This window comes from Penicillium soppii, assembly GCF_028829465.1.
Source record: "Penicillium soppii strain IBT 18220 chromosome Unknown utg000004l, whole genome shotgun sequence".
Taxonomy (NCBI): Eukaryota; Fungi; Ascomycota; class Eurotiomycetes; order Eurotiales; family Aspergillaceae; genus Penicillium; species Penicillium soppii.
Window position 1 is genome coordinate 3302789 of NW_026643234.1, and position 22927 is coordinate 3325715.

Sequence of the window (22927 nt, forward strand, 5' to 3'; positions counted from 1 at the left end):
GCACGAGAAATAGTCAATTTCTTGTAGTCATCAAAGAGACCCGAAGGCTTTAAAAGATTGATTAGTGTTTAAAAGAAAAAGCTGGTCTTGAAGTAAGAAACTTTTGTTTGAAACGGAATATTCCCTGTGAATGGTCAAATGTTCTAGGAACAGAAAGAGACAAGGAAAGAAGAGAAAAGTTCTGATGTCCTAGAATTTGTGATCAAATTAGCCCACCAAATGTTTTTCTCTGGTACAGGTGAGGAATGAAAATAACAAACCCAAATCATTATAGGGTGAGGTGTCACCTGTCAGGAATGCTATTAGGTCTAGATTTCTCCAAAGACACAGTTTGCATTCTACGTCTGTTTAATCAGCCTCAAAACAATAATGTTCAAGAAACAAATAATCACAGAATCGAAATGCTGAGTCATTTGCTTGTACTTTTGTCCTCAAAAGCTCACCATGGTGCAGTGTTGAGCAAGAAGGATTCTTACACGGATGATCCTCAGAGATCGGGAGCCAAATTGGCGCAGAATCACACCCAAATTGAAAAATCAGGAAACCAAATTCTGGAGAAACCTCAATTCACGGAGCGATCCCCAGAAAGCGTCTGCTGGGAGGCATATATACTCAAATAGAAAATGCAATTTGTGATGCTACGTGTCAATGGGGATGAACTCACTTCTACAACATATTTCCTCCCTCCCTATCCGCTTGATTGAGCCTACCATGAATCTGCGCAACAGGTTCATGAACACATCGGGCAAATGAATACATCATCATCATCGTCATCATCATCATCATCGTCATCATCATCATCATCATCATCATCATACTTGACACATGTTCAAATGTTTAAAGGAAAGATTTGTTGATGGTCGATTGATACGGGAAAGTATTATGGATCAGCCTTTTACACCATCCACCGGTTCATAGGAGGGCAGGAAATTGAGAATAGCAGGACATCGAGGTCTTTGACTAGTGTCTGCGGTAGAATCTGGATTTTGTTGCCGCTCCCATACGTCTCGGGGTCTTCGTCATCCCATTTGACATCGTCCATATATTTGTACTGGCGGAGCTGGCGGCGCTTTTCTTCTTCAGTAGCTAGACCTTTTCCTTCGATTTCATTGATGCGGTCCTGAAGAAATTTTTGGTTTGCGGCAGCCATTCTGCTACGGAAGCGGGCAATGGCAAGGCGCATAGTCTCCTCTGCGTTTCTGTCTATGCCGAAGGCTGAGGCTAAGGTTGAGCCTGCCATTGGTGTTGTTGATGACAGCTTCTTTTATTTGCGTCCGTCATTGTTGTTGGTTATTTCCTTGAACTTTTAGTTGTTATTTTCTTTTTCTTCTCTGGGAACCATGTCAGAGAAATAGTGGGTTTCAAAACTGCACAGTGACCATGTAGAAACGGGCAGATCTAGTGTCAGCCAATGGATGGTTTCTTTGTGGATTCACACTGTTTCCAAGGTTTTACGGCCTTTAAGCAAACTGTTGGATCTTTAGATGCTGTCGGGTGAATTGCCAGAGAATATCCACTGTTTATTTGTAATTACTTAGCCATGTCAGAAACCCTTATAAATTGCCAGAACCAAGGGTAATAAATCACAGAGTTGATCGCACTTTCTTATTGGCTAGGTCTGTGTAGCATCTGACAGAATCTTTAGATGCTAATGATATCATTCTCGATTGGTCAATCGTTTGTATGAGGCCCTCGGTTGAAAAAAGGTACATAATAAATACTGTCTACATTCGGAAGTACCGCATTGGTCTGGCCGGACCCTATCTTTAGTGGGGATTCTGCCACTACCAAAATACGAAAATACCAAGACACCCTCCATAGCAGATTCGATGCCAGACTCTCTACCTACCAATATGCCTACCGACCGTTCTGTACTTCCGCCATCTGGCTAAAAGATAAGTGGGACATGTAGCATGTTCAAAGCACCTATCCACGCTGACTGTACATACCATACATGTGTGCCCGACACAGACTGAAGCAGGCAAGGACATGTTCACCCTATTTAGTTAGATATATCACTGCAATCTACCCCAAGGCGGCTAGTGGCGGCGCTAAATGGTGCACGACAAGTCCAGCTCATGGGGCACTGCTAGGCTTCACCCCACAGCACATTGGGGGCCAGTCCATGGTCTTCCAAGTGTTAATCCATCCTGACGGTGCAAAGGGCTACATACTTTGGAGTTTCCAGGTGCCTACCCCGGTCTTGGAAGCAAAGCCTGATTCGGATAACGTATGTTTGCCATCTTATGCGTCCAGTCACGGATAAAAATACTTCTTGGTATGTGTGGGGCTTCTAATTAATGTAACCCCGGCGGTAATTATTTGGGACGCAAGGCAGACTACCAAAAGTACCTTGCAGCCATGGCGGATAACTAACACGTGACTGCAATCTACTTGCCTTAGCTCAAGAATTAGTCAATCTCATATGCCATAAATATTACCAGTTCCTCTGATAGCATGCCCTACAGCTTTTTTTCAACATTCCAGCTCTGCAAGGAATCAACATCCACCATTTATTCATGGAGAACAGACCCGAGCGAAGAAAAAGGCTGACCAAAAATCAAACTCGGGATTTAATAGCAAAGCACAATATACACTTCAAAGGTCCACTGCATCATTCCAAATGGCCCGAGCAATATTTTTCTATCTTTCAACCCATCCGCCAAATCGAAGAAGTCAAGTACGAAAAATACTATGGCGAAATGAAAATATGTGTAGAGACACAAAAGCGGGTTCAAATGAACAAAATGATCCGAGCTACGAATGAGCTAATGAATGAGGCTGAGCAATGTCGTCAAACCCGTGCAAATGAGCGAGACTGGAGGGGCGCGACAGAGAGACTGGTTTTGAAACGCTTCATGGAAGACCTGTTTTGGTGCGTGACTAAAAGTTCATCTTTGCCATAATTGGCCTAATAGTCTATGGAAATAGTTATCGATGTAAAGGACGTCAGTGGAAAGCCGAGTTCCAGGCTGAGCCTATGTGCCCAAGGGCTGCATTTGAACTTTCCCAAGTACGATCCAGCAGGTCGATATGCTACTGCAACGGTAATGAATTTGGCCATGAAACACAGGTAAATATATCACTGCATTTTTTTCTTAGATCTGATGAGATGGCATGCTCACTATCAATGTTATTAGTCCCCATACTCAGATGGTCGCAGAATATTCGCAGGGATACATGAGCCAAGCATATCTGACCCAATGATCCCCGCAGATGGAAGGAGAAATCCTGATTATGTTCTCGGACTTTTGGAAGGAGAAAACTCCCCACTGAGCCGTGCTATGAAAGATTCAGCAGGGATGTCATTCACTCCACTGGACACTGGTGGCCATGTTTTATTCCCTTTCCTCATCCTTGAGGCTAAGTCAGGGGATAATTGCTCCGATTTCTCTGCGATTGAGAAACAAACAGCTTTTCCGATCAGAAAGCTAGTCAATTTTCAGAGATCGGTAGCAAGAACAACGGAAGAAAGGAGCTATCATCCATTGGTATGGTTTTTGGCCTTCAGAAGTGAGGATTGGAAAATCCATGGCTGTTTTCCCACTTGCGGCGGAGGAGTAGTATGTACCATGACCAATTCTATTGCGAAACCTCTGACACGCTAATAGCAAATCATTCAACTTTGGAGTGGCGATATTCGCGGGGCCGATTGTGCATTGCAACTGTTTCTGATAATTGACATGATTTGCGACTGGGCTGCGGACATTTACTTGAAGGAAGTTATAAGTTGGATGTCTGTTGGCCTAGGTGCTTTTCCAGAAGAGAGTGATACAGACAGTGAAAACTGGTCTGATGCAAAGTCTCAATCGGGGGAGTTACCTGGTGAACAGGACACTATCGAGATGACAGATGACCCGGAGCACGACACCGAGACAGTGACCGTCTACTCCTCTGTGGCATCCCCGCCACTGCCCCCTACGCCAGGAGGTTTCCCTCTTGATTGGGACATGGCTTCGATTCCTCCACCTCACAGAGAAGATTCGGTCACTCGCAACATGGATGAGATCTCTTTCTCGTTTCATCACCTTACATTGCCCGAGTCAACAGAAGAACTTGTTGCATTTTTATCGATTCCTGGCTCACAATCTGAGGATATCGGTCAAAATGCAGCAAAATTACTAGGCCTATTTAATCTGCGGTGTTCTTTTCAGGTCACTGGGAATTTCGTGTCCAATTTGGAAGAGTTCTGGACCGAGAACTCTGGTTCTAGGTCGCACCCAATGCTCAACCACGATGAGCTGATGCTTGCTCATATATCCTTCCGATCGCATGCCCGACCAGATGAGTTTCTCATGCTGAGGGATTTATCCTGCATCATTGCATCGGCTGATGCCATCAACACTTTGCATACTATTGCGGGAAAAAAGCGATCGATACCCATTGGGGATCGAAGGTGCTGCCTGCAGAATCTAGATATGGTGACCCCTTTGAAGAAACTATCTAGATCAGAATCACTCCACACAGCTTCTCGAACCATTTGTCTTTCCTTATGTGTTGAGAAGGAACCGTCAGATCCAACCCCCAGATTTACATGGACTCAAGACGGCCCACGTGCAAATTATATCTCCGGACTTTGGCAGAGCTTGAAAGCTGGGACTGCCAGAGCTAATCTTTCCCCAATTCTGGGAAGTTCCATCGCAAGCTACAAAATGGACCGTAATGGCAATGGCCTGCTCCGCTTGCTTTCGTTGGAATGAGGCCCTCTCTATCACATGCGGTTGATTGCTTTTTATTGATTACTTTTATTTTTTGACTAACTGATAGACTCTTACTCCCTTCAATGTTGCATTGCTGTTCTGTGCCATAACGGAGCGGCGCTAAGCGATTCTAAGCTGTTGTCCCGCTCCCGGGCAACTGTAAGCGGTGTGTACCGGGCCAAATTGAATATTGGTGTGGGTAGGCTGGTAAGCCTCGATATGGTTGTGCGTCAGATAGCTATTCTGACCTGGCCAATAAGAATGTGCGAAAACTCTGTATTTTATTATCCCTGGCTCTGCCAATTTATAGGGATTTAACATGACTAATTGATTACAAATAAATATTGGGTATCATTCCTGTTGATGGCTCTATCAGCCTCAAGAACACATATGTTGCTAGAGGAGCTGTCTTGAAATAATGTATTGTTCTTCACTGAAGGAAGCCATTATACTTAAGAGCGGTTTGTATCAAATGCAGCGTACATGTTTGTTTCGGGCGCCAGGTCCGAAGCCAGGGACAATACAACAAGGCTGGATAACAGTGCGTGCACCACCAGAAATCATGAGTTCGCCGGACTCTCAATCGAGGTCCAGTCACTGGCTGTAGAGTTGTCTGTCGCACTCGATTCACGCACAAAGTCCCAGTCACACCAGGCCAGAAGAATGTCGTATACGTCGCGTCATTGCAAACCAAAGCGTGGTAGTGCCTGCCAGTGTAGGTTTCCATCGGCCTGGATGTAAGTACGGAGTCCTCGCTCTGCATCGTACGTCGAGGATACGTTGTCCGGGTGTGTTATCGATTGCACACGGAGGGCGTCGAGGAGGGCTAGATGAGGGTCATGTGAAGTTGAAGAGGTCACGACGGCCGCGAAGAAGGCGCCCATGAGCGCCCAAAGTGTGTAAACAGGGTCCGGATAGGTGATGAGAAAGGCTTGAATGGGATCGGTGAAGGGATTGGCGGGGTGCTGCCCGAGACATCGAAAATGGTTGTCAATTTGCATACAACTGTTTTAATGCGATCAGCTAGAGGTTGTGGAAATGTTAGTGGCTTTGAAATGCAGACTTCTGCATCTCGATGGTTTCTTTTCTTGACATGGAGTGCGTAGAGGTGAATGATCTCACAAAACCTGGGCAAATGCACATATCGATCAGCCACCAGATTTGCCCTCACACGTCTATTTTCGTCAATCGCCTGCGGTTTCGGCATGTGATTGGCTTGCAATAGTGTGACTATCGTTGGGCCTCTGGCATGAGCCACGGTCATTAGCTCAATGTTTTGACGCGCCATTGGCGTTCCTTGGTTCCTCGGCTCGGGAGCGCCCGCATGTTCACCTTCAAGGGATCGAGGCAGGTAATAGTGGGAAACGGAGGTAGCGGGAACAAGCTCGGTCCGCGCTCAATAGATTGCTGTAACATACTGCATATTACTAAATAGCACAGAAGATTCAGGGGAAAGTTTCCTCTTTATGTAGCCATAAATGACGAGCAACACCTGTACATTCAATCAATGTAAATTACTCAAACTTTCTGTGACATACTGAATTTCCCCACACTGCATCTAACCAACACCACTCCCATCGAGTTCACTGGACAAAAAATGGCATTCAAAACCTGGCTTGTCGCTGGTGCATCCTCCAGTTCAGAGCCACAATCGCAGAGGCAGTCCTCCAAGCCGGTCATACAGTGATCGCCACCGCCCGCAACCTCACTAAAGCAGCAGAGTCCAACCATTAGATCTCAGACCTCGGCATCTGGATTGAGCTTGATGTGACGAGCTCTGGCACCACGAAAGCGGTGGAATTTGCGGCCAATGAGTCTGGTGGTGTTGTTGATGTGGTTGTTAATAAAGCCGGGTATTCGTTGCTAGGCAGTATCGGAGATATGAACGAGGCCGAAATCGAGGCTCAATTTAACACGAATATTTACGGTCCTGTTCGTGTGTTGAAGGGTGTTCTTCCTTTCGTGCGGGCGAGGAAGTCTGGCACTGTTGTCAAGATTAGTAGCAGTGCCGGGGTTGATGGACTGCCCGCATGCGCGATGTACTCCAGGACGAAGCTTGCTCTTGAAGATGAGTGTTGCTCCATAGACGCCTTTGTCCTAAGATACAAATATATTTAGAGGAATGGCTTAAACAAGATGAGCAGGCATGTCTGAAAGCCTCGGGAGAGAGCTAGCACCATTTAATATCGGAGTGCTCGTCGTCAAGCCGGGATCACTCCGGACCAACGTTTGGTCAGCCTATGTCGAGCCTACCATTGGGGTGAATAAAGACTATACTGTGACCCCCTTGTAACATGCTCTCTATGTTTTAAATCAAACAAAGGCGCCTAGCCAGGCGATGCTGTTAAATGTGCTTGGAAGGTTCTGGAAGTCGTAGACCATACTAGAATGGGTGCTGAGGAAGGGGACCTGTTTCGCTTGCAGCTTGGCTCGGATTACTATGAACGCCTGCAAACTAAAATCGAGAACCTGCAAGACAACTTACTGCAAGTGAAGGACATTGCCCACTTAACTAGCTACTGATGCTACACTTATGTGCTGGTTGGAATTTGCCTACATTTTAAATAAAACAATTTGGAATAGTGGGAGATAAGGGACATAATTTCTAGTACCCGCATCCCGCTCTTATAGAACACTTTTCACTCCTTCTTTGTGTTTTCTTAGATCTATCAAGCACTGGCAGGTAGATTTTTGTTGTTTCTTAAACCGGATATATGACTGCTTGTTGTATCGTGGACAATATGTCGTATTATAGGGTTGAAATAAAACGCTGCCCAGAGCCTAGTAAGCCGTTGGGCGCAAATGACCAAGCTACAATTAGCCTTCGGTTCGTACCTTCGGAACCACAATTATCAGCGGTTCGCTGCGGCCTGTGGATCCTTCCCGCTGGATCGGGATTTGTTATACCAAACCACTCCTCGAAATCAATTTATTTGCCTAAGAGCTCGGACCTATTTGATGCGTTGCCTTGCAGGATTTGCGAACCATTTATGACATCACTCAGGCTCCCGCGGACCCCTGCAGTATATACTTATAGATGCTGATACGGATCTGCGCCTCAGCTCTCTGCTTACACCCCTTTTTACACCGACTCTTGAGGGCTGATGTTGCTGTGCTTAAGAATGCCGACACCGAAGTTCGAAAAGTAACTTCATCACCTACCTCGAACCCATAACATGAAGCCACAAACGTTCTTGTTCAACGTCCTCCTCATATCTCCCTTCTCCTATGCAAAACAAAAGATCAGCCTCCAATGGGCAATCTGCGACTTAAGTCCGCAAGACACGCTTGCAAAATTGGGACACAATGCATTACCCTCATACAAAGAGAATCCAATCACCTACTACGATGAATATCCTCCTATCCATATCAACTCCGGTTTGATGTTCCGCACCAAAACAAACAAAGGCCAGCCACTTTCCACGGTCAAAGTACGCTTCCCTGGGGCAGTTACTGATCTTCCGGACTTTGTCGACTGTTCCTGGAACCAATATGGCAACAACTCACCATCATTTACCTGCGAAAAACGCTGTGCATTGGACAGTACAATTTGGCAGGAGGAACAGGTCCGATTCGCCGAACGATATGAGACTATTGACTGGGATGCGCTGCATGCGTACGGGCCTTATCCGAATGCGAAGTGGAAGGTGCGAATTAAGGGATATAAGACCAAATTTGATGATGTAGTTGTTGGGGATCTGCATCTTATGGAGATAGAGGTGAAGGTGCTCAGAGAAGAGGCCCATGGTGCGCTTCAAACGATTACGAAACATCTAAAGAAGAGGAACGTTGTTCTTTGTGAGCCGCAGCAAGGGAAGACCATGCGGCTCTTTCGTGCCATGGGGTACTTGGATTATAAGAATGAGGAACTGTGAACAAAGGCAGGAGATGTAGGCCTGAAGTTAGTGTTCGAGAGAAATGACTATCAGGTGTGTGCGTTCAATACAATGGCCAATAAGCTTTAACTTGGCGAAATAGTCTTTTTCATACCGGCATCCTTTAACCCGTATGTGAGTCTGGGGTTGTCGTTGGGAACACGCATATGCACCTGGTGTCAACTCGGCTAGCGCTCCGACTTCCAAATAGGATCTCCCACGTTGGGGTTCCCCCCTAGGATTAGCTCACCGGCTGAGTATTCACAAATAATCCGCAGGGCTACTACTAGCGGCGCTGAGTACGCCGGGTCGCTGGGCTCGAGTAAAACCGCCTCTACGCTAAATACGCGCATTCGACAGGAGTATACGCCAGGCATCCCAGAAAGTTCAGGATAAGAGATTGCCCAGTTTGCTTCAATGAATCTCCGTACTTCCTCCGCGGGACTTTGAATTACCTCTACGAGCCAGTCAAAATCTTGGTGAAACACAATGATCGAAGATAAAAAAATCATTCACTCCCGCTATATAGGTTTAACAGAAGAAGCAGTGCAGATAAAAGACGCCAGATCTGGACGCTGTTCGGAGTGACCTCTACGTGCTTTGGAGCCAGGGATATCGTCTGTAGCTCTGGCCTTGATGCACTCGTATACTTTCCAAAAGCACGAGCTTGCTGTAGCTGCCGTAGCTCAGGACATTGGGTTCAAAGTGGCCGTTTCATACGAGCTGCAAACAATGGCAAAGTTGATACCACGTAGTCAATCGGTCGTTGTGGATGCCTATCATTCACCGGTGACTCAAATGTACTTGGAGGGATCTCGAAAAGGGTTCCAGGGTGAACTCAGAGATAGAAATGCCAAGAATGTATTTGTCAACCAGTCTGATGGAGGACTTGCATCCATCGCAAACTTTCCTGGTTTACGCGGAGTGCTCAGTGGGCCAGCTGGTGGTGTGATTGGCATGTCCAGGACATGGTATGATGCCGAAGACAAGACGCCTATATTGTCGTTTGACAGTAAGTTCTGAATTTTGCATAACAAGATTATCATCCTGCGTTTAAAATGCGAGTAACACTACGCAATGGGTGGTACAAGTACCGATGTCGCTCGGTATGCTGGGGCCCTGGAACATATGTTCGAAAGCACAATTGCTTGTCACCATCCAGACACCACAGCTGGATAGAGATATATCTCGAGCCTACGACTAGGCCTTATAAATAGAAGATTCACTCAGCCGAGAGCGGTTTTTCAAGCGATCTATTCTTTCCTATTACCCGCACCCTATAACGAAGCCTGAATGATTCAAACCGAGTACGATGGAGGCTCGCAAATTGCAGATCATTGTTTCCCAGGCTCTACTATAGAACCAGATCTGAAGCCCAGTGACACCCTTGATTTCTACTCAAAGCTCAACAATCAAAGCCCACTAGTAACAGACGCTAAGGGTGTTGTATAGCGCTTCAATCAGACTAAGGTGAATTTATGTATTGGAGACCGCGGCAGAGGCTAGTTCTGCAGTCGAGCTAAGACTAGTCATACATGATATCCTCGCTGGAAATCCCATGCTATGTTTGAATTCACTTTTTCTCCAATTGGCCTGTGAAGCCCTGCTTTTCTTTGGAACAGGCAACAAGAACAGAAACTGAGCCAAATCCTTCTAAAAGAACCCCGAATCTAAAGATGGAGCCACGGCGCTTCGGAGGTAGTGATATCTATGGAGGGTGAAACATGAGCCTAGAAAAGCCTTTTTGCCGATCCACGGCAGTGATTGCTTGATTCTCATTGTGCCAGGTTTGCAGGGATACGGATACGCGAGAATTACCTAAAGAGGTAATTTGCCATCCACGGGCCAGATCGAAGAGTGGAGACTGGATATGCATTATTGGTCGATCACGTATTTATAGAACTTTAGATTTATTCTATGGTTGCGAGGAACTTGCAAGGAAGGTCAAAATGAAAAAGAAAGGCGACGAAATTTGCAAGATCGACAAAGCCAACGAATATAAGATCATAGCGACTCCATTTCTGTTCAGTCCTCCGCTCAACACCTCTCCATACTGCTTCTTGCCTCTATCTTCACCTCCTATCCCAAAATGCCTAGGCAAGACGCTATCATAGTCGACCGATACTGGCATAAAAGTGGAGTCCGTGGTCGCATATCCCGTGTTATCCGCCCTATGCAATTTCTCTTTGCTATGATCGTTGCCGCCCTGTACGGCATCGATCTAGCCCATGCGACAAACACAAACAACACCGCCCCAGCGGAGTGGGTGTATGCCGAACTAGCTGTCACCTTATCTGCCATCACCTGCATTGTGTATTTCTTCGTTCCGGTCATCCATGCTGCGTGGTCGGCCTGGGATGGAATTTTATTTGTCTTCTGGCTCGCCCAAACGGGTGTTTTCGGAAATATCTACATCTCCGGCACACTAGACGAGCACTACAAGCATGTCACTTTGTCCATCCCTCGGATGCGTGCTGCTGTCTGGATTGACCTGATCAACTTGTTGTTATGGCTTTTCACGTTCATCCTGGGCATCACTTGTTGTTGCCGTACCCGGAAGTCCACACGCCAAGGAGACGAGGTTGGCGACAACAAAGACCATTTGATCAAAAATGACGAGGAAGATTGTGCTCCACCGGAATACAAGGAAGACCCTGATGAGGATTTGGCTGCTAGTCTCGCTGCCGCTGAAAAGAAAGTTCATCAATGCGACTCGGAGAAAGGAGGCCTTTCAGGTTGAGACAGATATAGAAAGATGCCAATTTGGATACCAGGACTGGCTAAGTGGTGGACGTACTCTGGCTTGATCACATATGCGATTCTCCTTGAATGTCACGATGCCGATGAGTTTTTTTAAAGCGTTCATAACCCCGTGTTAAGGGGATTATCACATGTAGCAGTTACGAAACACCTCTGAGCTGTGTGATTTAAGTAGACTACATTCACTCATTTTGTATGGCGTGCATTGGTTTCTACAAAATTCCTATCATTCATGATTACTTCTGCTCTTCGCCAATTGATCGCCGCTTCCTAAATGCAGGATCTCTCTTGTTGCGAGAAGATCTGGGGACACTGTACATGAGAAGACCACCCATGCGGTCAGCCCGCTCATAAATGGTAACAGAGTGACCATCACAATTCAACTGATCAGCAGCAGCCAGACCAGCGGGACCAGTCATTGTATCGTTGGCTGTTCAATCAACTGTTTCGAGCCCCATTTATTATTATTCAAAATAAGTTTCATACATTGATTTTGTAAACCTCAGAATCCCTCTATGCACAGCTTGTTAAAAAGTGGACCTTACCAGTTACCCTTGCAGAGTCGTCCGGTATCCAAATCATAATTCCACTCGTCGCTTCCCACGCCCGAGAGAACGAAAAGACTGTAGGTAGGGTCATACTTGGCTTTGATTTGCACGAGACGCTCGTAGTTTGAGCCGTAGAAGTCCTGCTGGAAGTTGCTGGTGTATGGATTGGCTTCGTTCATGTAGGCACCTGAATTGGGCGACCACTGTCTCCACATCCGCTCCTTGGCCTCATTCCACCGGGCTGCCTTTTGCAGGGCCAATTTCGGTGAGCCTGCAGCTTTGGAGTCGACGGTAGCACCATTGGAGATGAAATGGAGATAAGCGGAACGCCAAGCAGGAAGCAATGCACCCCAATTCTTTTCAGCCGTGTTTCGTACACCAGGGCCACCTTGAAGGCCGACCGTGGCATAGGTTCCGGCTGTTTCGTTTTGCGAGTGCATCGCAATCTTTAGGTATTCTTTCTGCTTCTGAGAAGGTGTTTCATTAAGCTCAGCACGTCCGAGGAGGCGGCTGGATACCACGCTCTCTCCACCGGCCACTCCAGAACTGCCGGAAATAACATCGTAAAAGGAGGAATAGTTCCCGGAATTGGATGCAGTGAATGAGATTGAGATACTGCTGTTTCCACCAGCCGCTTTGGTGACATTGGCTAGAATAGGATCCACCAGCGCCTTCATCGCAGCAGCAGTGGAGTTGAATGACCAGAAGACCTGCTTGACCACCACGCCCGATGTCCACTGATCGAGCGACCCGAATGATACAGCCATGTCACCTACGGCCACCATTGCGGCTCCTGCGAGTCCGGCATCCATAAGGTCAGGAAGGGAAGAGAGATGTGTCACGGCTGCATCCCAGGATTTCTCTGCACTGTGGTTGCTGCTGTCCTTGGGTGCGATAAGAACATTGCCCATGACCACATTCTGAGGTGCCGGATGGTGTCTAATGACATACTCGGTTACCACGCCATACAGACCTGGACCGCCACCACGGAGTGCCCAAAACAGGTCCTGATTCTGGGCATCGTTGGCAACCAGAATATGGCCTTCAGTCGTTACCACTCTCATCTGGTAGACATGACTAGCCGCAAGGCCGTAGGTTCGAGAAATGGGTCCGTGGCCGCCTCCCTGAATGTAGCCGCCGAGTCCGACACTAGGATCTTGGCCTGTTGTGACCACTCTGCCTTGCGCGAGGGCCAAATCGAGGACATTGCCCCATTGCTGGCCACTACCAACAATGTACACATCCTCGGAACTGTTTGTGGAGGGATTCTTCCAGGAAGTGTGGCGTTCCAACTTGCGCAGATTATAGGTCCAGATAGACAAGGAAAAGGCACCGCTTGACCTAAAGCACCACGCATCAAATATTAGCGATGAAGACCTATAGTGCTTTGCAACGAATGTGGCATACCTTCCGTTCAGATCATGACCGGTTCCTTTAACAACAACTCGGATATTGCGGGCAGCCGCCCACTTGAGTGCTGTTGCAATTTGCTCTTCGGAAGTGGCATTGACAATGTATTGTGGCATGCCGCCAATCGAACAACCACGACCTTTGACGTAACCCGAGGCATCAGGTGGCAGGCAGGAATTATTTGCAAAGATTGGATAGTCAATCGACTCCGGGAATCGGGATTGCCACGAAGCGTTCTCCCAGTCGGACTTCACGTTACTGCAATTGACCGGCGAGCCAAATGGATTTCCATTCCAGCAAGATGAAGCCACTGGCACAGTTTTTAGAAGCTTGTGGTTGATAGAACTGTTGAGAGACGCCCACTCTGATTGGACAGGCCATTCTGCATCATGTGGGGTCACTTTGCATGCAGGAGATGCGGATGCCGTGATGGCGAGAGAAAGGGCGGCAAGGATGACGGGAAGCATCTCGGGCGAGGAGAAATGCTATTCGTCTGTACCAGTATAAAAAAAGGCGTCGCAATGCAAACTTATATGTGGGCAAGGAGCGGGCTATGTCATAATTGTTGCTTTCCTGGCAGAGATATGGGTCCTATTCAAAACAAGATCAAAATAGCAAGGCAAGATCAATAGAGCCTCAGCCATGGAGGTCAGCCGTTTGCATCTGCAGATCTTGAAACTATTTTAATTCAAACGAATACGATTAGTTGCCCTACCAAGATATAAGACCGATGGGTGGCCATTAGGCTGAGTCCAGAGGATCAACGTTTCGGATCCATTTTTTGGACATAGTGACCCGCGCCATCTTGTAAACTAATTCTTGATTTCTTGATTTCTTGATCTTTGGCGCGGAGATCCTCAGATTGGAGAATCATTGTGGTTTAACATAATGAACTCCTTAACCACAGACCCACCGGTCTCCACACGTATTCGTTCCCAAGATTTCCTAATCTGGCATGAATCATCCAGGCACATACGAGGGCGTTGAAAGTTGGTTTCAAAAAATTCAAGTCCATTTAGGGGACCCATCTTACCCATGAACTTCAATCTTCGTTAGAGCATAGAGGGGTTGGTAGTCAAAACCTCTTTCGGGGAATACTAACGAACCAATCAAAGCATCTTTTTTTCGAGGCTTGGGCATACTATAGCGAAGCTGAGGCAGCTAAGCGGGGCTTCAACGAGAGATTCCAAAAAGTGTATCCCTTACCACCGGAGAATATTGTCACACACGATTAGCATCATGGACCGATTGCATGGCCTGATAGTGTCGCAAAATTGGATGAGTTCGGGGGAAGGACGGCAACCACTACAAACATATTGGTTGCCTTGTTGTGCCCTTATCAGTACCGTTTAGCGCCAAGGATATCAGAAATCATTTTGACCTACCTGAGTTACTCAATATTCGATCGTTCACTGGCCAAAGGCGCAGTTCCAGACATGAAGGCGTGAAAAGTCTTAATTAATTTCATCCATATGGCTCGGCACTCGTTAAAACAATCAACCTAGCAATGGGCCTACTGTATCTCATCGCGAGATTTTAACATGGAGACACCTTTTGTTCTTGCTTGCAGAGAAAGAAACACTAAATTTGTTCAAATATTTTAGAACATAACGCTCCATTTCAGAAAGCAAATTCTGTGATTTTGAGCTACTTCCCCAAGCCCTCCAGGTATTGAAAATCGATGATCTTCAATTCGTTTTGGACCTTCTACACTCAGCAGTGAAGAGAGAAAATGAAAGCCTGGTCAGAATACTCAAATCAAGTCTAATCAATATCAGTTCTAGGCCGGAGGCGTGGAGTGTCATTCACGCCGCAACGGCTCGAGGGAATTTCACGATTGTTCAACTGCTGTTGGACAAACAAACTACCCCCTACCTCGATAGCCAGTCCGAACGCTTCGAATTTTATCCTCTCTATCTGGCCGCGGAAAGAGTAATGAGTATATCACCAAATTACTCATTGACTCGGGAAAGATAGACGCCAAGTCGCTTGACCAGATGGCGAAATCCCACTGCACAAAGCGACCAAGCAATACAATAACAGCATCGGGGCTAGGTCTATTGAAAGATTCCTTTTCTTGGCAAACCCTGGATTAGTCAATGCAATCAATTCTTCGGGTCAAACTGCGTTACACCTGACTGCTCTCATTGGCGGTAGACAAACGGTCGAGCTTCTAGTGCAGTTTGGAGCCCACATTTGGCTGATTGATAACCTAGGATGCACATGCTTGTATTATGCAGCTTTAGGGGGTTATATTGGATTCACTGAATTCCTCCCTCGGCACCACAAATCATTGGTCAACTATCAGGATATCTGTGGAAGAACACCTTGTCACATTGTGGCCATGACTGGATGTTACGATGTATTCTACCAACTGTGGAAAGTGTCGATCGTCAATCTCAAAATACTTGATCAGGATGGTCGGACAGCTCTTTCATATGCACCGCGTCCCTCCTCTGGGTTTCGCTGGACGATGATTCCAGTTATGGAAAATCCAGATGCGCAAAGCGAGCCCGAGCCCTGAATGCTTAATGCAATGATCTAAACAGACTAAAGCTTGCTTCGATATATAGAAACGAACCGAGTCAAAGTCTGAAGTCAGTGCTTCTTAGAGGTATCTCTCTATGATTTGGGTCAAGAGGAAGAGGATGGCATATGTTATGGCTAGTTGTGGTGTAAACCGATGTATTCGTAACATTAACTGGAATAATAGGCACCGGAACTCTGTGTGACCATTCTAATTCGTCATTTCAAAGGCTAAATACAAATCCCATCAATGGGATATTCAATGGTTTCAATGTTCAATTTGTTTATTTTCACAAACTAAGGAGCTGACTGGGACAACATTGGTAGAAATGGACCAAGTATTTGAGTGAGATCAACCAACAGCCAGCGGCAGCTTAACCGACGAGTTGAATGATATTTCCTCTTATTTTGTATTGAAACCTCTAAAAGTGTGTCACAACTTTTCCTTATAATGTAACGACTTCCAGATTTCCCTTTTTCGTGTTCAGCGGGTGCCAACTCAGCCCAGGAGTGACATTGCGATCGCCCCGCATATATGCACGGCCATCACCTATCAGCCAGCCATGATTAGCCAGCCCAAATATGTGCCTAGCATATGTATGGTGTTGTTGTCGGCAAAAATGGCTTCATCGAACTGCACCATGAGTGTCTGAAAAGAATGCAGCTTGACCGTATTTGTTCAGGTAAAATACGGGTGTGGCCATAGATATCGTTAAGTGCTGACTGAGAAATTTGCTTTTACTTGAACACACAAGTACCTTTTTCTATCCCTGCAGTATTGATACCTCACATCTGAAGTGTAATAATGATTCGAAAGCTACAATCGAATGTGGCAAGCTCGTAGCTTGAAATATGATGGAGTAGTTCAGTGCACCGTATGCTTTCATAGGTTGTTGGTCAGATCTCCTGTTGCTTGGACTTCAAAGCGAGTAGAAAGCTGACCCTATAGAAATATTAATAAAAAAATGAATCTGGCTGTATTTATTTCCGCAAATTTTGTTGTATTACGCTGTGCCCAAACGAGAATCCAGTGTCCAATCCCCTCTCCACCTCATGTATCACGGTGTCCAGCAATCCCATGCCTGGTACTTTGAATCCACTGGTGCTGCGAAAATTGGATTGATTTGCTTGGGTCTCTATGATTTTGCATAGCTTCTGCCAGGATTTCTTCGCCCGCTCCGCATGTAAGGCTGGTATTTGGTGATGGCTGTCTGCCAATGAACGCGAGAAAACCTCATGTGCAAGGTATCCTGTCCAACCAAGATCGAGGATGACTCTTAGTATGGCGAGAACAGGTAGAAAGCCACCACGGTCGGGCTCACAAAGAAAAAGCCGACAGTTTCGAGACCAGCTCAGTCGGCTGGGCTGGCTGGCAACAAAGAAAGGGTGGCCTGCGCGGAGTGGCTCGGCAAGACGCTCTCCGTCAGCTATTTGGACGATAAACAGCTTGCTGACATCCAAAGTAGTGGCCATACGAGCTAGCGAAGCGGACAAATCAGCCTCAGCCGTGTCCCCCACGCGACCGTCTTCAGTGGTGGGATCGGCGTAAATGGCGCCGGCAATATTGAACGTATCCAGGGCGAGGCCTAGATTGGGGCGATTAACCGCCTGCACAATTTTCCAAGACTTTTCCCATGTATTGACGTGCGTTCCCCAAGCGAGTGCCTCGTAGGCAAATTTGATGGAATGCTCGTGTTGAGCGCCGCGTGCAGCTAGTTCACGCAGATCTTCGACAATTATGTTAAAGTCGCCGACTGTCTGAGGAAGCTCAGTCGCGGGGTTTTCGGGTAGGAAGTTGGAGGGAACCAAAATGGTGTCTGCGCCGAGGATTTTGAGCGCGTCCATCCATACTGGAAGCACCTCATCTAGGATTTGGTTGCGCTTTTTGCGATCAACCAGACCTTCGTAAAATCGCAAGGGCTGGAGGTTGAGGATAATGATGTTTAACCTGTCACATTGGCGGCGAATCTGATAAGCAGCCGCTAATATACATTCACGAGAAGGGATCAAGGTGCCAGGCTTTGGGCTGATGTCTCTGGCGAGGGCCTCAAGGTCGTCGATGAAGAGTTCAATTGCGTTGATTCCATTTCGTGCGGCCTCATCAATTTTGACAAAGATGCTATGAAAATTGCATGATCCAAGAGAGACTGTCGTGATAGCTGGCTTACACTTCATGTTGAAATATCAAATAGAAAATTAAAATCGGAAAGATTGTCGAATGAATAAGGTCGCAGTCTAGATGACCTGATTTCAGGGGATAACTTATACATATGGTGCAACGACAAGAATGTAAAACTGCCCTCTAAGATAGACCAGTGCATGAACCCGAGGAGATTAGGTAACTATTCGAATCATAGTATGATCTCCCAACAACGTAAGTTCGGTCTTCTGCGGTGGCGCTACAAACTGCCCGTAATGTGGGACGAACATGCAGTGCATAGATTTTGCGCTGGAGGATTATGCAGCTGGCGTCACCCAAAAACAGTGGCGCGCTGAGCTCAGAGACATTGATTGACGTCAGCTAGTGGACGGATGTTCTTTTCATTTTTCATAATTGAAACTTGGCAAAAGCCTCAAAACAAATGCCCCTGTGGATACGTATGTGTGGTGATAATGATGCATACTTCTCAATACAACAACCCTCGTATACCTAGGTTCGTGCCTAGTTATATGCACATGTATGCATGCACACTAGCTGAGCCAGTTTTCTCTGGTTGCCCCTAGCGCAATTGGACATCACAACTGCAGCTCCAGCCAGTCCAAATTAAAATTAGAAACAAAAAAGAAAAACCAATGTTAGTTGCAATGTTACTCATATAAATTCTGTCGTGATTATAAGTAATCAAGTTCCGCCAGCCAAATTACCTCTCCCGATGTTTCTTTTCAAACACATCATATATACCAGACAGAAACAAAAAAAGCCACGTTCTTCAAAGATGTCAACACCGGAGTGGAAGTACTATCCCATCGGTGGAATTCCGGTGAATTCCGAGGACCCATCCCAGTTGGGTCCTGAGGTCGAAGTTCCTATCCGCCAGGAAATCGACTCATGGAGCAATAACCCCGCCAACGAAAAACAAGTCAAGCTATTTGTGATGGCTTTGTCTCGCTTTCAAAAGATCGATCCTCACGACCGGGACTCGTATTTCCAAATTGCTGGAATTCACGGGCAGCCTAATGTGCCGTGGGATGAGCCTGTTGACTCCAAAGACGCGGAAGGGAGAGGCTACTGTACTCACAACAACATCTTGTTTCCAATCTGGCATCGTGCTTATCTAGCACTGTATGAGGTAATTGATCCCTCTTATGGCCTGGGCATTCAAACAAACTAACGGCTTCTCAGCAACGTCTCTACGAAATCATGAGTCAGGAGATTGTGCCAAATTTTGCTGAGGACCAACGTCCCCAGTGGAAGGAAGCAGCCGACCAATGGCGTCTGCCTTTCTGGGATTGGGGTGTGTCCACTTCAGTCCCTGATCTGTGCAAGTACCCTTATACTCTTGTTCCCACCTCAGATGGTACCGGCGAAGAGAACATCAGCAACCCCCTATTCCAATTCCGCATGCCGAACAATCAACCCATGTCCACTGCTGGCATGGATAACTTCAAAGATCCGTGGGTCAAGGATGGAGACATGCTATATGTAAGGTTTTAGTTCCAAAATCACAAGACAATTCTGACCGAGATAGTTCGGTGAATGTATCGGAACAACCCGTTGGCCGGATGTGGGCGAAAATGCCTCCGGTACTCATACATGGAAGTACGGTGTAGTGAACAACTACAAGGTGCAGGAAGCACTGAAGAAGCCGGCCTGGTTGGACGACACTCCTTACGGTCAGCCTGCAGAAATGGTATACCGTCTGCTCACAGTTCCCATGGAGTATCCTACGTTTGCAACCACAGCCCAATTGTCGGACAATCAGGAAGTTCAAAATGACATCAATCTCGAGTATAGTAAGTTTCTTTTATGCTCATCTTCTCCACGCCGATCTGACATTTCCAGTCCACAACAACATTCACGGTTGGGTTGGTGGTGATCTTAACGGACACATGTCCCAGATTCCAGTGGCTACATTCGATCCTATATTTTGGCTCCATCATTGGCAAGTTTATTTCCATATATATATGACTTTTCCGAATGCTAACAAATTTTTAGTAATATCGATCGCATCTTTGCCCTGTGGCAAGCCCTCAACCCTGATAAGTGGTTTGAGAAATCGAAAGTCAACGCATTCTTCCAAGAAACAATTGGCCTTCCTGATGGCACGGAGATTACCCCCAATACAGAGCTGCGCCCATTCCACAAAGATATCGCTGGAACTCTTTTGAAGCCAAAAGATGTTCGCTGGCCTTACAAACTTGGCTATACATACCCAGAGTTGCAGACCTGGAACTACAAGCCTGAAGGCTACGCCTCCGAGACCTTCATCTCAACCCTACGAAAAACCATCAACGAGCTTTACGGTGTATCGAGAAAGCAGCTGATCGATGCCACAAGTAACATCAAAGGAGTGGATTATTTGGCGGATGGTTCCAAGTCCCTCGACTATTCGTTCAGCGTTCGCTATCGCAAATATGCTCTTGATGGTGGTGAGCCCTTCTGGATTCGCATCTACATCTCGCAGGATGGAAAAACACACAACGCAACTTTAGATCTTGTGACTGAGATATACAACTTCAGTCAAAAGCCAGAGGACAAATCAGGAAAGCTCGCATGTGGAAACTGCAAGGACAACAAGAGCAAGAACATCAAGTCTACTGCCAGTATCTCTCTCACTCCAATCTTGATCACTCTTCTCAAGTCAGGCAAGGACTTGGCTAGTCTTGCTAGAGATGACGTTCTGAAGTTCATCCAGGACAGGGCTTACTGGAGGGTATTTAAGGGAGGCAAGGAACTGCCTTCGTACCAGGTGGAGGCCCTCGATCTAGAAATCATTGGAAGCACCAACGACTCAACTGTCTACAATGACCCCACCAAGCCTCCGAAGCTGGAGAATTTCAAGGAAGAGCCTACTATATCCGGAGGACCAGGCGGCGCTCTGAACCCAAGCCTCAAACAGCCCGTGGCAGTTGCACCTCCGGTGGTAGCATTGATTCCCAAGGCCAGTCTAAAGGTCAACTCCTTCTTGCCTTTCAAGCAGGCCCTGAAGGCCGACAGTGTGGTGATCATCGACTCATCCAGCTTGAACCTGACCCCTGCCAAGACCTCAGGCATCGACAACACCCAGATATATCTTAATGAGGGCAAAAACGGAGATGGCGACATCTTGTTATTGCTCTCTATCAGAAGGGCCGAGAACCAAATTGTCTTCAACTCCAAAATTGATAATACTTGGGGGAAAGAAATCCGTATCTCGCTGGAGAGGAGGTTCAAGGGTACAACACCTTCTATCCTCATTCATGACCAGGATGATGGTTATGAAGTATTCATCGATTGGAAGCACGCCCTGTTCTTCCAGAAGCGGGCTCCAGGCAAGGTGGCCCAGTCGGTGTCGTACACTGTGAATGATGGGCAGACACCTGTGTGGTCATCCAATCTGAAGGTGAAGGTTTACGCTTCGATGAAACAAGTGTTCCATCATTAGCCTGCACCATTGGCCTTCAAAGCGATGAATCGTCTTGTTAATTGCGATTTCGGACTTGTAAGAGAGTAATCTATTGTCTTTACCGTTTTTCCGTTCTGAGTGGGTTATTCGAGTAAATGGATGTCGAAGCACTGATGTAATCTTGTCATTCAACTCTGCAACCTCATAGCCAGTGTTCACCAAATGTTTCAAACCCAGAATATGCCTATATAGTTTTGATCAATGAGAGTTGCAGCACATAGGACCATAGGATGTCGAAAACAGGGCTTCCTGTCTAATCTTCCCACTTAAACCACAAACTGAGTACAACCAATTCTGCGCTGAAGAAATCAAAATACAGCGGCCAGCTTAACGAGAAACACACCTGACTGGCCGATATAACACAGGTTCCGCAATTAATAAACAGTCCAATTTATCTTGATTTCATCCAATCTTGTAGATCTTGCTTTGCCTCGTCAGACACATCAAAGTAATCATCATTACAAACATCTTCAGTCAATCTGAGATATTTCTGAAAAAATCCTGGCGTCTGATCGAATCTCCAGGAGACAACTTAATGCAGAAGCATTTGCCTTTGCATATCACACTCAGTGCTGCTGTCTTGTGCTCGGGATGCCGCATGATTTCTTTAAAAGACCAATGGGACGCTTCTTCTAGGTTTTCTGATTGGAAGATCTTGTGGATATCTGAGGGGTTCAAATTTATGCGACAATACGAATAAAGGGATAGTAAAGTGTTGCTTGATTGATTGTAAAACGTGGAGGATGAGGAAGTTGGTGTAGTATACGAGAGGCGAAACTGTGTATGAGTATGTCAAAAGCTATAAAAGTCCAAATGAAAAAGCCCGTGCGACACTTATCTCTCTCCCATCTCTGAGTAGATCGTCCATGGTCACGCTGATTGTGTGCAATGACACGATAGCGGTGTTTCGCGAAATTCATCATTTTGTTCTTCCCATTGTCACCGCGCAAGGGCCCGCCAGGGATGAAGGCTACGATAACACGGTTGGTGATGCTCCAACTCTCCCAAAGGAACTCGCTCTATCTTGAAGCTTCAAATGTGGCAGGATTGATAGAAAATGTCCTTAGTGCTCGGTACTCGGAGAGATTTCCATTCTCAAGATTTATTAATTCCACACAGTTGAAAGAGCTACCTTGTTACATATGTAACTAATACCTGCTCAATCATTTTACCGTCAAATAACATTCTATGCAGCAATAAAATTGTCTCGGATAGTTTGTTCACCCGCTCCGTCCGACCCATGGCATGGTTTCGACTGTGGATCTACTGTGGATCCAGCCGATCTACACACAAAGTCAATCCAGCTACGGAGTACGGAGTACGGAGTAGCTGAGGTAGACCGCACTTGAGCCCTTTCATATTCTGTCGAGTCTCAGTATTCAAATTTCAGAAGAGTTAAACTAGTAACCTCAAAATATAGAACCTTGGAGCCTTGGACCCCATTGTCCTTCACAAAGTAGAGAAAACAGTGATTCATAAGTAACAAACTTCCTATTTGGGAC

The 22927-nt window shown here is 46.4% G+C and overlaps 12 protein-coding genes across 12 annotated transcripts; 7 read left to right on the top strand and 5 right to left on the bottom strand.

Annotated features, from left to right (window-relative positions):
* Positions 1-895: 895 nt before the first annotated feature.
* Positions 896-1240, bottom strand: N7529_004653 (uncharacterized protein; the record flags this gene model as incomplete). The annotated part of the gene is made up of 1 exon (XM_057240180.1): positions 896-1240. The coding sequence occupies one exon, from the start codon at positions 1238-1240 to the stop codon at positions 896-898; it is 345 nt and encodes a 114-aa protein (XP_057099475.1).
* A 1279-nt stretch (positions 1241-2519) lies between these two features.
* On the top strand, positions 2520-4700 carry N7529_004654 (uncharacterized protein; the record flags this gene model as incomplete). Its single annotated transcript, XM_057240181.1, has 4 exons — positions 2520-2875; positions 2932-3013; positions 3141-3563; positions 3612-4700. The coding sequence occupies 4 exons, from the start codon at positions 2520-2522 to the stop codon at positions 4698-4700; spliced, it is 1950 nt and encodes a 649-aa protein (XP_057099476.1).
* A 680-nt stretch (positions 4701-5380) lies between these two features.
* N7529_004655 (uncharacterized protein) lies at positions 5381-5701 on the bottom strand (the record flags this gene model as incomplete). Its single annotated transcript, XM_057240182.1, has 1 exon — positions 5381-5701. The coding sequence occupies one exon, from the start codon at positions 5699-5701 to the stop codon at positions 5381-5383; it is 321 nt and encodes a 106-aa protein (XP_057099477.1).
* Positions 5702-6297: 596 nt separating this feature from the next.
* Positions 6298-6818, top strand: N7529_004656 (uncharacterized protein; the record flags this gene model as incomplete). Its single annotated transcript, XM_057240183.1, has 2 exons — positions 6298-6375; positions 6435-6818. 2 exons carry the CDS (start codon positions 6298-6300, stop codon positions 6816-6818), a joined length of 462 nt encoding a protein of 153 aa, XP_057099478.1.
* A 1058-nt stretch (positions 6819-7876) lies between these two features.
* On the top strand, positions 7877-8575 carry N7529_004657 (uncharacterized protein; the record flags this gene model as incomplete). Its single annotated transcript, XM_057240184.1, has 1 exon — positions 7877-8575. One exon carries the CDS (start codon positions 7877-7879, stop codon positions 8573-8575), a length of 699 nt encoding a protein of 232 aa, XP_057099479.1.
* Positions 8576-9211: 636 nt separating this feature from the next.
* On the top strand, positions 9212-9779 carry N7529_004658 (uncharacterized protein; the record flags this gene model as incomplete). Its single annotated transcript, XM_057240185.1, has 3 exons — positions 9212-9587; positions 9614-9681; positions 9738-9779. The coding sequence occupies 3 exons, from the start codon at positions 9212-9214 to the stop codon at positions 9777-9779; spliced, it is 486 nt and encodes a 161-aa protein (XP_057099480.1).
* An 885-nt stretch (positions 9780-10664) lies between these two features.
* N7529_004659 (MARVEL domain-containing protein) lies at positions 10665-11315 on the top strand (the record flags this gene model as incomplete). The annotated part of the gene is made up of 1 exon (XM_057240186.1): positions 10665-11315. The coding sequence occupies one exon, from the start codon at positions 10665-10667 to the stop codon at positions 11313-11315; it is 651 nt and encodes a 216-aa protein (XP_057099481.1).
* Positions 11316-11571: 256 nt separating this feature from the next.
* Positions 11572-11754, bottom strand: N7529_004660 (glutamate synthase; the record flags this gene model as incomplete). Its single annotated transcript, XM_057240187.1, has 1 exon — positions 11572-11754. The coding sequence occupies one exon, from the start codon at positions 11752-11754 to the stop codon at positions 11572-11574; it is 183 nt and encodes a 60-aa protein (XP_057099482.1).
* Positions 11755-11876: 122 nt separating this feature from the next.
* N7529_004661 (FAD-binding oxidoreductase) lies at positions 11877-13760 on the bottom strand (the record flags this gene model as incomplete). Its single annotated transcript, XM_057240188.1, has 1 exon — positions 11877-13760. One exon carries the CDS (start codon positions 13758-13760, stop codon positions 11877-11879), a length of 1884 nt encoding a protein of 627 aa, XP_057099483.1.
* Positions 13761-15637: 1877 nt separating this feature from the next.
* Positions 15638-15817, top strand: N7529_004662 (uncharacterized protein; the record flags this gene model as incomplete). Its single annotated transcript, XM_057240189.1, has 1 exon — positions 15638-15817. The coding sequence occupies one exon, from the start codon at positions 15638-15640 to the stop codon at positions 15815-15817; it is 180 nt and encodes a 59-aa protein (XP_057099484.1).
* A 983-nt stretch (positions 15818-16800) lies between these two features.
* Positions 16801-17994, bottom strand: N7529_004663 (sugar phosphate isomerase/epimerase family protein; the record flags this gene model as incomplete). Its single annotated transcript, XM_057240190.1, has 1 exon — positions 16801-17994. The coding sequence occupies one exon, from the start codon at positions 17992-17994 to the stop codon at positions 16801-16803; it is 1194 nt and encodes a 397-aa protein (XP_057099485.1).
* A 761-nt stretch (positions 17995-18755) lies between these two features.
* On the top strand, positions 18756-21404 carry tyr1 (uncharacterized protein; the record flags this gene model as incomplete). Its single annotated transcript, XM_057240191.1, has 5 exons — positions 18756-19109; positions 19163-19462; positions 19509-19773; positions 19823-19922; positions 19976-21404. The coding sequence occupies 5 exons, from the start codon at positions 18756-18758 to the stop codon at positions 21402-21404; spliced, it is 2448 nt and encodes an 815-aa protein (XP_057099486.1).
* Positions 21405-22927: the final 1523 nt, after the last annotated feature.